Raw genomic sequence first — 13,303 nt, forward strand, 5'->3', positions numbered from 1 at the left:
GGAAAAGAAATTAGAAATAAGCTATGGGATTAAAATGTATTCATAAAACATTTGTCCCTACAATATTAATATAATTTTTGAGATTCTGACTAATCAAATATTTCAAATTATTATCTTTCAACAACATACCAAATTATGACACTGAAGTGTAAAGGCTAAAAAGACCTGAAATCTTATATCCCTTTAGGATTAAAAGGCATCAAAAGCAAACTAAATTAAAAGTGAGCAGAAAACCTGAAAAGAAGTCTTCTGTTCATATTCAACACATTTAGTATATATTACCATGACTGTAGTAAGTGTGAAAAACATGGGTAAAAATATGCTTTATTATCAAAAAAGTTGGTGATCTTATGACATCATTTACTTTTATACCTTGCTTTAATCCCTATTCTGAGTATCCTCTTACTCACGATCCAGCACCAAATCTTACACAACTTGCCAATCTCTTGTCACCTCCCAAAATCACCCAACAAACCAAAACTGGTTTAAATGACCCCAACCAAAGAGTTGTCAGTCATTAATGGTTTGAAATCAATTTAGAAGGAGTTTAAGTGGAAGTCTCCAGGAATTAATGCTGGCCCCTATGCCGCTTTCTGACAATGCCTTAAGTAAAGGCAGAGATAGCCTAGTTATCACAAAGCTGGGAGGGTATACCTAACAGGATTACTACCTAGACATGTTTACTAACAAAGTCAAGTCAAAAAAAAAAATCTTAGAGTAGGTTAGAAATTTAGGACCGAATAAAATGAGTTTTAAAAGGCTTACTGAAGAAGTTATTTAAAAATACATGATGAAGGAGGCATGGCAATAATTCAATAGTTTATATGAAAAATATCTGTGCAGGAGGGGTTAGTGAACTGCAAGTTCACCATAAGTTAACAGGTTCACATTAAAAAAAAAAAAAGGTAACTCACTATTTGACTATTAAGTGTAGCAATACATCCAAAACAAGGGAGGTCCTGCTGTACTTTGCTCTGTTAGGACCTCATCTAGAAAGTAGATGCTACAGTTTGGGAAGAACAATGACAAGCCCCATCAGGTCCAGGAAGAAAGGATGTGAGAGGGCTGGATACCATACTACACAAAGATAATACTGGAGAAACTAGGATATTTCCTTTGGAGAGGAAAAAAGGCTTAAGGAAATACATGCTGAACATTTTTAACCATCTGAATAACTGTTATCACTATAGATAATCATCATACAATCCCACAGTCTGCTCCATCTCTGTTAAAGAGAGAAAGGATACTGACCACCAGTTGGAGAATGGCTGAACAAATTGTGGTATATGATGAAAAGGAATACTACTTTTTGTCTTAATTAGAAAAGGGATGTAATCAGAAAAGCCTTGAATGGCTTGTATGGATTGGAGCAGAGTGAAATGAGTAAAAAAAAAAGAGGAACAATTTTTATGATTATATAATGTAAAGGAAAACTACTTTGAAAAAAATAAGAATGTGGATCAATGCAATGACCAGTCAGGATTCTGGAAGATGGAACATACTTCCTATCACCTGGCAGAGAGATGCAGAATGAAACACATATTTACCCACATAACTGATATATTTTTTTTTCTTAACCATACTTATTTGTTATGAGAGGGCTTTTTTATGGTGTTGTGAGGAGACTTAGGGAGGGAAGGGGAAGAGAGGTGAGGCAGTAACATAAAAGAGAAAAGAAAGAATAGACATACCAATGAAATATTTTAAAATATACAGGAGAGGAAAAAAGTAGTTGGGAAGGAGACAAGCAGAGCAGAGTTGGAACTACCATTTCAAACTTAATATATACTTTAGAAACCAAGCTATTCATGAATAGGTTCATGTTGTGTCACATAAAAGGGAGAAATACATGAAGGCACCTCAACCAGCTTCTTTGGAGATGTGGGGTGCTATGGATGTGAAATAAAATGCATATGTCAGACTTTTAAAATATTATAATTAGTTTTGCTAAATAGCTTTTCCTCTTTTTTATTCTTTGGTATATGGCTCTCTGGAGGGGTCTATTATGCAATATAAGTTATATAAAAACACAGATATCAATAAAATTCATTTTTCAAATTAAAAAGAGATTAGACAGTAGAGTAACTGGTAACTTAAGGAGATGAAGAATATATAGTATTAATGTTGAAAAGTTGTGTTCCACATACTTATAAACCTATAGTTCCAGCAATCATCTATCACTTGCACAAGTCTCACATTTGCAAACAGCAAATAGACATTTCTGCAGCTGGACCTATAGTTTCATTGGTATAAAGAACTCCCAATTAAGGAAACTCTTCCATCTCTGCAACTTACAGTCTTTAGAAGTAGCAACATGAAAAACTGAGAAATAAATCACTTGCCCAGGATAACAAAAATCAGTATGTGGCTGAGGTGAGGCAAAGCCACTGTGCTGTACTGTGTTTGGATATCCATTAACTTAAAACTCAGTTTGTCCAAAACCAAATTCATTACCTTCCCTAATCCCCAACAAGCTCCTCTGGTTTTCCCTCCAATATTCCGATAGTGTTTTTTGTTGTAGTAAGGAGTGAAGAATATGGAGTCAGGAGACTGAGGTGTGAACATTGCCTTAAACCATTATGAGTTATAATATAAGCAAGTCAGTTTCTTCATTTATAAAATGGAAATGATAATTACTTAGCCCCTGCCTCAAAAACTTGTTGGGAGAAAAGCACTTCTACATCGTAAGTCACTATAAAAATGTTTTATTATCCTCCAAAGTATATTTGCATAATCTCCCTTTTTATCCTATTTCTTGTGTGTCTACAAATTCTGCCTATTTCTTCCTTGGAAATGTTTCCCATGCCTCTCGCAATCTCTTACTTACTTACTACCTTAATGAAGGCCCATACCATTTTATAGAGAGGTTATTGCCACAGTTGCCTAAATTTGTTTTCTGCCCCTACTTTCTCTGGACTCTATACCAACCTACACGTCACTGACAAATGACCCTTAATAAAACCCATCTTTCCTTGACTAAGAATTGTTTAAAAGCATTCCTTCTGGTGCCTTCAGGCTCTGAGTCCACATGACTGAGCACCACACAGAAGATGTTACAGAAGGAATGCTTTTTTCCCCTCATTTCATTGCTTAGTCCCTAATAACAAACCTTTCCTTCTGACAGACTGGTCTCCTCACTTTCCAGGACAAGCAATGCTCATTCCCACATCTAACCTTTCTAGCTAGAATTAATTTTTCTTTGTTATTCAAACTTTTAGTTGTTCTTTACAACTGGATTTACCGTATGTTCTCTATCAAGACTTAGGGATCTGCCAATTCTTTGACTTTATTTAGCATTTACTGATTAATCAAATACTATTACTGGTATTTGTATTTCCTATGTGTTTATTCTTTATTTCTAACTATTCTTTTATTTCCAATTAACTTCTTTGCAAGCAGAGACCAGGTTTCAAATTTACTTTAAGTCACCCATGACAACAAGCAGAACTTTGACTAAGAATAAACATCATACACATGCCTGCCACTATTATTGGTTTATAGCACTTTTTCAATATGAAATAATGAACTTGATTGTACTATGACTGTTACCAATGGATGTGAACAAAATTCATAATAAAAAATACCTTAAGTAGTTCAAGTCCTGCACGAATGGCTGTATCTGGACTCACACCCTCCTCTTCATCATCAGCAGTCCCCTCTATTGACTTGTTCATCAGCTTTACTAGTGCACTATCAAATAAGAAAGTCTAGATTAGTTCCAAGTACCCCAAAACACTGAAGATTAACAATCCAAATTTTAGGTAGATTTAAAAAAAAATTATAAGAGCAAATCTCCAGGGCAAAAATCAGTCTGTTTCATTTAAATCGGCTATTAGTTTTACAAAACAATCTGCTCAAATAATAGATTCTTAAAACTAAATTTCTAACTAAATTAAAAACTAGAGGAAATTATATTTTATAATAATTTGGGTATTTAAATTACAGTGATTATTATTTCCTTAGTTTTGTGAACTTGTTTTCTTCAGTTTTACAGCAAAATGCTCTAAGTCTCTATTTCTTATCATTAGTTAATTGATGAAAGGCAAGTTAACCTTTATGAAAATGAAACAGTAAACAAATTTTTCTTTTAAACGTATAACTAGTTAGCACAGACAAGGAATTATATTCCAACTTACCCTGGAAAAAATTTTGAGATAGTTTTTAAGTGAATAGTTTCTTACAAAATTGATCTATTATTCAAAGATTAATAAAACACTTTTGATTAAAATTCAACAACAGGACACATAAAAAATGAAGAACGTTTTCAATCTTATCAGTTGTTTCTTGATATTCTTATTTAATGAAGATATCATTTCCTCTTTGCTTATTAATTGGTTTTGTTATACATTTAAACTAAGCAAATATATATTTATCATATTTGCTGAATTTTTAGACCAAGTCTCCTTTTAAAGAATGCTAGAATTAGTAGCTATCAGTAGATTAAAAAGAGGGTGGTGTGATTTATACCTCAGCTCACCACATGGCCTTAGAGATAGCCTCAAACTTTATTTATTCTCACACAAGGTCCCATTAGCCATGACTGTCTAGTATGCTCATAGGTAGCATTCCACAACTTTTTGCTTCAAGTTGCTGAATCACCTCTGTTTCAGTATTGTCTTTTGGATCAATTCACTGGACAGTAGTTTGGATGATGATCAGTAATTGCAAGGAGGAAATCTGGAACTCTGGGTTGGCACACATTCCAAAGCAGTGGACTAAACAGTAGGAATGAGGATGGGAAGCTTAAAAAAGTTCTCATTATTTATGTTGGGAGTCCTTGAATTATGAGGAAGCCTGGCTACTGAATCAGAAGACCTGGGTTTGAGGTATGACTCTGAGACCACAGGTGAGTCATTTTGTCTTTTGAATTTCAATAGCCTCATGTGCAAAAGAAGGATGACAACAAAGGAACACCAACTCCAAAACCCTACAGAATTGTTCTATAAACTTTAAAAGACTAGAGTCATATAAGCGGTAGGAGCTGATGTCTAGTATATAATCAGGTTTTACACATCAAGAATACTGATGGGTAAAAATGAAAGATTAGAGAACATGTATTTAAGTTATGCTTTGATAATTATTTCCACATGAAAATACAAGATGGTCTATAAGGTCTCTTCCAACTGAATATTTCAGTTATAATGAAAATTGAAAGCAGATTATAAGAAAAAAATCTTTTTTGACTGAAGGAAAGAAAATTCATGGTTTGTCTCCTAACCAGGGAGCCTTCGTCTGGTTTAAAATAAAAATTAAAAGGAAAATGAAATATGGTTCAAAATCATTTAGAGAAATATTAACTTAGAGATAGTCTAATTTGTTAAATCAGAATTTCCCTATCAAAAATAAACTACATCTCAGGAAATATCTTCTTCAGGCAATCCATAAATTCTGGATAGGCCCATATAAAAGAGAACTACTCTGTATTAAAGATATATCCACATTTGTAATTTAGAAGGAAAATGAACCTTTTCTATTTAGCTTTTGCAAAAGACTGCAGTACACGTATAGCTGGTCACTGACTCTACAGAACAGAATATTTATAAGGTTAACATTGTATCTCCTAGTTTACCTGATGGCTTCTGAGTCAATGTGCACAGGTGCAATTCTTTCCAAAAGAAATTTGACCATCTCAAGGAAAGGATTAGTTGGTTGCTTGGGGTTTGCAAGTTTCCTAGCTATTTCTCTCTGTTAAAAGGAAACAGTCTCATGTCACAAAAATAAAATCAAATAAAAACTTATCCTATACATCAAAAGCATTTATATCTATAATTCAAATTCAGCAATTATACATTCTATGTAGAGTAAATCCTTTACTAAATTTCTACTGACATGTATGTCATCATGGTTAGAGGTAACCCTGGCAGAGGTCTTAAAAGTTTACCTACTATAGTCATAATTAAAAGTCCAATAATTTCCTTAGAAGAATAGGCATTACAGCTGAACAAATGTAGAAAAAGTTATTATTTATACACGGTTTGTCTTTTTTCTAAAACTTTCAGCAGCTTAACACAGTCTACTACAGTTTTAAAGTCAGATCTGGTCGCGCATGGCTGACCGCCGAGGATACCAGTGTTTTAAAGACTTGTTCTGCTGGTAACCATGGAATCAATAATTCTTGTATTGTTTTAAAGAATATGTCCTTGTACATAACGTAGTTCTAATAGTTACAATAAAAATAACCATTTTTTACTATTGAAACTAAGCAAAAGAAATCATGCAATTTAGAATAAATGTGTTTGGTAATCTTTTTGGAAATCAAGCAGTTTAAAAGCACAGAAGGCTCTGATTTTACTGTATCCTTAATAACATTTCACAGATTCAAGGTTTACTAGAAACTATGTCTCCTAATTCCTAGCCTCATGTTATGACTCCTATTTTATGTGACATACTGAATTTATGCACTAGCTGTTGTAAAGTAAGTGGATATAAGTAAGCACATATAGTCTTTTTTCTCAAGGAACGTACAATCTATTTCATTTTCTATATAATACAAGAACCTGACAACCACTAACATGAAACATCAAAAGGAACATAATTGAATCTATTCCTTTAGCTTTAGCTCAAGTCTTTCCATAATGAATTTACTTATTAAGATGGACTACCCTTTTTTTCCATTAGGATACAAAAAGATTTAAACTAAAGGAGAGTAATTATATACTTGTATATCTACAGAGGGGGATATGTGAAAGGACAAAGGGAATGTTTTCTCTTGTCCCAGGTATCCTTGTACTGGTCTTCCTTAATTATTTTGTGTCCTTTTTTTCCTTGGCTACAGTAGTAGAAAGACAGCTGGACTTTAAGTGAGACATCAGAGTTCAAATCCTACTGAGATGAACTGGATGCGTGGCATCAGGGAAGGAATATCTGAATTTCAGTTACAATTCCATGAGGCTATAATAATATTCTACATACAAAATAGGAGTGTTGGAAAGAAGGCTACGGAAATAGGAAATATTATTATCTAATAGTGAAGAGTGTTCATTGCCAAAGAGTAGGCTTGGAAAATGGATAAAATATTAAGCATCAGACAGGATAATACAAGGGAGACATTAGAGCTTAGATGGCAAAGTGAACTATTGATACAGGAGCTTTCAATTACTTCTTTTCCACAAACATGAATTAAAAGGAAACCCTAAATGTAAGTATCAGATTTCCACCCCACCCCTCTGTATTTGCTGATTCCTTGTTTCAAAGTATTTTCACTATAAGAAGCATTTCTCAGGAAGGAAACTACTAGAAAGGCACAGAGGAGTTTCTGGCAAGATATGTTTTTATGAACTTTGCCTCTGATTATTGTTTAATCAAGCCATTATTCCCATATGCCAAGGGTCTGTGATCTCACTAATGCAGGGATTCCTTACAACTCAAATTTCAGTCATTCCTGGAATCCTTATCTGTGTCCTTCCAATAAGATTACATATAGGATTGCTGGGAAAACTGGATGACAGTGTGGCGGAAATTAGGCATAGACCCATACCTGACACCGTACACAAGAATAAAGTCCAAATGGGTACATGATTTAGGTATAAAGATTGATACCATGAATAAACTGGAGAAGCAAGGAATAGTGTATTTATCAGATCTATGGAGAAGGGAAGAATTCTTTACTAAAGGAGAGATAGAAAGCATTATGAAATGCAAAATGGATAACTTTGATTACATTAAACTGAGAAGTTTTTGCACAACCAAACCCAATGCAACCAAAATCCGGAGGGATGTAGTAAATTGGGAAAGAATTTTTACAGCTAAGCTCGGGGATAAAGGCCTCATTTCTAGAATATATAGAGAACTGACCCAAATGTATAATCATACAAGTCATTCCCCAATTGATAAATGGTCAAAGGATATGAACAGGCAATTTTCAGAGGAAGAGGTTAAGGCTATCTATAATCATATGAAAAAATGCTCTAAATCACTATTGGTTAGAGAGATGCAAATCAAAACAACTCTGAGGTACCACATCACACCTATAAGATTGGCAAACATGACAGAACAAGAAAATGATAAATGCTGGAGAGGATGTGGGAGAGTTGGAACACTAATTCATTGTTGGTGAAGCTGCGAGCGCATCCAACCATTCTGGAGAGCAATTTGGAACTATGCCCAAAGGGCTACAAAAATGTGCATACCCTTTGACCCAGCAATATCGCTACTAGGACTATATCCCCAAGAGATCATAAAAATGGGAAAGGGTCCCACATGTACAAAAATATTTATAGCAGCACTCTATGTAGTTGCCAAAAACTGGAAGTCAAGGGGATGTCCATCAATTGGGGAATGGCTGAATAAATTATGGTATATGAATGTAATGGAGTACTATTGTGCCATAAGAAATGATGAACAAGAAGACTTCAGAGAGGCCTGGAAGGACTTATATGACCTGATGCTGAGTGAAAGGAGCAGAACCAGGAGAACTTTATGCACAGCAACGACCACAGTGTGTGAGAGTTTTTTCTGCTAGACTTAGATTTTTGTAATAACACAAGAACTTCTTACAAAAAAAAAAAAATCCCAATGGTGGATCTCAAGGCAAAATGCCTTCCACACTCAGAGAGAGAAATATGGAAGTCACTCACATAATGTAGCAGATCATGTTTGTGTATGTGTATGTGTTTGTGTATCATGTTCTGATTTGTTATACGATTTCTTTCATTTATCTTAGTCTGACTACATAGCATGACTATAGTGAAAATATACTCAATAGGAAAGTATATGTAGAATCTATACAGAATTGTATGCAGTCGTGGGGAGGGAGTGGGGGGTAGGTGGGGGGGATAAAATCGCAATTGTATGGCAGTGATTGTTAAACATTAAAAAATAAAAATTAAAAAAAAAAATCCCTTCAAAAAAAAAAAAAAAGATTACATATAGGAGGGTAACTGAACACGTCTGCTGTGCTCCTTGAATTCTTTTGACTTCATAAAGGTATCACTGTCACACACAAGCTGTCCTACAATTATGCTTTGCTTTTGTGGAATACATGAGCGGCATATTTTCATTTTTCATAATATATTTCTCTAATGCTATCACTTGAACTATTTCTCCTTCATAATTCCTTAAATGCATTGTGTTAGCTAGCACCCTACTCATGCCCACCATGTACCTCTTGATTGCCCTTTGGGTCATCCTCAAGACAGCATGCAGTTGTGGATATAACAATGAACTTGGAGACAGTAGGAACTGGATTCAAATCCAGATTCATATACTTAAAATCTGTTTGGCCCTAGGCAACTTGACTTAACATCTCTGTACTGGCTTAAGTTTCTTCACCTGGAAAATGATATTGCTAGACTCAAAGTTTTCTACAGTATGAGCAATAGCCCAACCCTTATACCAATGCAAGTTAGGCTGGTTTTATTTTAAAAGGTATTGAGACATTACTTGAGATTTGATTGGCTCAGGGGACTCAAGGCTCAGATTGCTGTCACTGCTTTTTTTATTACCCAAGTACAAAGCAGCCCCAAGAAGTTCCAGGGTCTCTGGAGGCATGGCTGGTGGATATCAATGAGTAAGTCAGGCAGGCTGTGTTGTGCTGATTCAGCTTTAGCTGTCCTGGTTGCCTATCCTTTTACCGTTAGAGTCAAATAAATCTCTTTTCTGTTAATTGTTTGATGATTCATAAGTGTCCAGTATTAAACCTAAATTACTAGAACAGCCTCAAAGTTCTCTTCCTGATCTAAATCCATGATGGTGTGATATGAAGAATGTCCAGTGTGCTGATCTATATTTGCATATGTCTCTTGTCCCTTGACTAATAGAGAATTAGGGGAAAATAGCATGCAAGCATCCCCTGACCATACATTTGTGTGGTGTTGAGTATAAATGGGAGAATATAAGGTATTTAAGACATCAAAATGATAAGTTTATCCAACAGTAAATTTCTTCTTCTGATCCTTTTCCCATTGAAATGCTTAAGGTCTTATAATGATTAACAACAACAAAAAAAGTTCTTTTCAGTTGGCATCTTTGTAGAAATATAGAAACTAAGACTCTACAGAGTCTCAGGCCACATTTCAATACCTTATTTTCTCCAAGAATCTTGGACGAGGCCCTTAAACTATTCCAGAGAAGCTAGTTACTAGCAGAATTAGGAATAACACTGAAGTACAGTGCTCCTGCTATTGACGACATGGTTTTGCCATCATTCTTAAATCTCCACTTATGCTCTGAGATCTTACTAAAAGGATAAGCTTTCTGTGGTTCTACTAGACACCCTGAACATTTTCACTAATTAAAAAAATTTAGGCAAAAATTGGACTTCTGCTTTGCACTGGAATTTAGGATTGGGAAATTTGTAGATGACTGGCCTCATGCTTAGTAGGAATCCTCCAGCCCTCTTTTTCCAATCAGCCACACCTCTCCTATACTATTTATTTCGCCTTCAGTGTGCACCTCAGTCTTCTTTCTTTGCTTAAGTACTAGCTACAGTTTTGGGGCATGTTGTTGTGATCTTCCCTAGAGGTGGTCCCTTGAGACATCTGGAAAATGTGTGAATCTTAAAACATTTTCAACAAATCACCAAATTCTGGGTTTATCAGGGGCTTAAAAATCAAACTGAAAACGTCATGCCTGTAACCAGAGTAACTTAAATCAAGAACAATTCTACATCTACAATAACCAAAAGAAAAAGGATTCAAAGGCAGTACTCAGAAAGTTATGACACTAGCACCTCACCTTTATATAGCAGCTGAGTTTACAAAGGGCTTTCCTCACAACAACCCTGACTCTACCATCCTCTGAAAGATCCACTCTTCCTCACGCATCAGTCCTTTGTAACAGACGTTACAATTTATTCCTTGAACCAATCACTCCTTCCAAAGTCACCAATGACTTTTTAAAAAATCCTTATTCTCCTTGACTTCTGTAGCATTTGTTAGTAATTTATCTAGACCATATATCTGAACTATGAGTGTTCCCTATGGTTCTGCCCAGGACCTCTGCTACCTTGGCTACATAACTATTCACTCAGTGACCTTATTTACTCTCATATATTTACTTATCCTATCAATACAGATGATTCCCAAAACTATGTATTTACTCCTAGTTTTTCTGCTGAGCTACAATCCTACATCTTTCACTGCCTACTGAATACTTCAAACTAAATATCCTATAGCAAGTTATATTAAACAAGAACTTATCTTCTCCCTCCTGCAACCTCCCACTTTTTCTACCTTGCCTATTTTAGTTGAGGGCACCACCATTTTCTAAGTCACCCATGTTTACAGCCTCAGTGTCATCCTCAGCTCTTTACTAGCCTTCATGCCAACTATCTAATACTTTGCATGCACAACCTCTCTTGAATCTTTCTCATTTCTCTATACACATGAATGGCCACTGCTCTAAGGCTTCTATCCATTGTTGCCTAGTCCAGGGATGGGGAACCCTGTGGCCTTGAGGCCACAATTAGCCCTCTAGGTCCTCAAGGGCAGCCCTTTGACTGAATCTAAACTTCATAGAACAAATCCCCTTAATAAAAGGATTTTTTCTGTAAAACTTGGACTCAGTCAAAAGGCTGTACCCAAGGATCTAAAGGCCACAAGTGGCCTCAAGGATGCAGGTCTTGACTATACTTTCTTCAGGGGTTTGCTAGTCACAAGTCTCTCACTTCTCCAATACATGTTATACGCTGCTACCAAGTAATGTTTATGAAGTATAGATCTAACCATACCACTCTGATACCCAATCTGAATTTTCAGAGGAAATTTCCTCCCCCAGAAGTTTCTTATACCAATAACAGGGAATATTCCCTATCCATGTCTTTTATGTGAGTAGCAAAATAGTCCATTCCATGCTCAAATCCACCCCTAGGATTCAGAAACTCAGAATCTGTTTGAGTACCAGTGATGACAATGGCCCCAGTTTATGAAATGTAATGACTCAGATAACTAAAGAGTTATACATTTATGTGTTCACTGCAAGAAAATATGGTATACAAGTGTTCCTAAGAAAAAAACTTCTATGAATTATTCTAGGTAAAGTTAAAGGTAAAAGCAAAATTGACTAACCACACAGACATCTGCCTGTTTGCATGAACATGTAGGGCTGATTAGTAGTTCTAACTGAGACCGAAGTTTTTCATCATCGCCAAGGACCTGATTGAACTTTTTCACAAAATCTTGTGCTTTTCCAGGGTCAGGCAAATTCTCTATAAAATCAAATAAAATTCAAATACTGAATTAGTCACTAATGTAGGTTTGCAAACACACATCAATTTAAAAAGTACTCCCATATCCCTGGAACTGTATTGGTAATAAAATTACTGAAAACAAGCATTTTGCTTCTTTTCCTTAGACTGAGCATCACCTCCAAGGAATAGGTGAGTGTTTATATGCCTAATTATACTCAAAAATTTATTAAATGTTTTATTTCCTACTAGTATCACATGTTACGAATATTAATAATGATCTACCAAGTAAATACAAATACTTACTTGCTATGGTCATCAGTTTTCCAAACATTGCAGAACTGTTAGCTTCTGACTGGAATAGAACAAATAATCAGTTATATGTAACCAACAGATTTTCATAAGAAAAATACAACACTCAAAATTATTTTGTTAATTCCTGAGAAAATGAAAGTGAATTTTACCCCAACTATCCATGGGGATAAAACATTAATATCAGTGTACAGACTCTTAATCATCCCCTTTTTATGAAAAAATTCCAAATGATGAAATGGAAAAGAATATGTCACCTTTTCGTGGTGTTCTAATTAAATGCTTCCTAAAACACAATTTGGGGCAGCTAGATGGCTTAGTGAATAGAGCACTGGGCCTGGAGTCCAGAAGACTCGAGTTCAAATCTAACCTCAGGCGTTTACTATCTGTGTGACCCTGGGAAAAGATACTTAAATTCTTTCTGCCTTAATCCACTGGAGAAGGAAATGGCAAACTATTCCAGTATCCTTGCTAAGAAAACCCCATGTGTGGTCCACAGGTCATGAAGAGTCAGACACAACTAATGACACAACAAAACAATGAAAAAAACACAATAAAGTGGAGAAATAATGAGAATGGACTATGATGGTTAACTCAGGACACTTTGGAGATAGTCTTAGAAGAGAAAATGAAGGAATAGAAAATAAATAGTTAATTAACTTTCAAATAAATGATATCTTAAGAAGAAACAACATTTAAACCACAGAATAATTAGCAAAGTTTATTGCTCAACTATGTGCTACAGAAACCATGCCACTCACTGGAAAGGAAAAAGAATTTCTCTTTTCCTTCAGCAGTTTTATTAACATTCTACTTCTTATAATTTCTATCTTCCCCCCAAAATGCTATGTATTTTGTTAATGTAAA

General features: G+C 35.1%; 1 protein-coding gene across 2 annotated transcripts in view; it reads right to left on the reverse strand.

The window, feature by feature from the left end:
* The window catches only part of PDS5A (PDS5 cohesin associated factor A), a 146,815-nt gene that overhangs the window by 47,867 nt on the left and 85,645 nt on the right, over window positions 1-13,303 (reverse strand). For both annotated transcript variants that reach the window (XM_072620540.1, XM_072620539.1), the window contains exons 15-18: window positions 12,431-12,479; window positions 12,006-12,145; window positions 5,570-5,685; window positions 3,585-3,690 (exon numbers count right to left, since the gene is read on the reverse strand). In XM_072620540.1, coding sequence (XP_072476641.1) covers window positions 3,585-3,690; window positions 5,570-5,685; window positions 12,006-12,145; window positions 12,431-12,479 — 411 coding nt within the window. The remainder of the gene's footprint in view (window positions 1-3,584; window positions 3,691-5,569; window positions 5,686-12,005; window positions 12,146-12,430; window positions 12,480-13,303) is intronic.

The sequence above is a fragment of the Notamacropus eugenii genome, chromosome 6, assembly GCF_028372415.1.
Source record: "Notamacropus eugenii isolate mMacEug1 chromosome 6, mMacEug1.pri_v2, whole genome shotgun sequence".
Classification (NCBI taxonomy): domain Eukaryota; kingdom Metazoa; phylum Chordata; class Mammalia; order Diprotodontia; family Macropodidae; genus Notamacropus; species Notamacropus eugenii.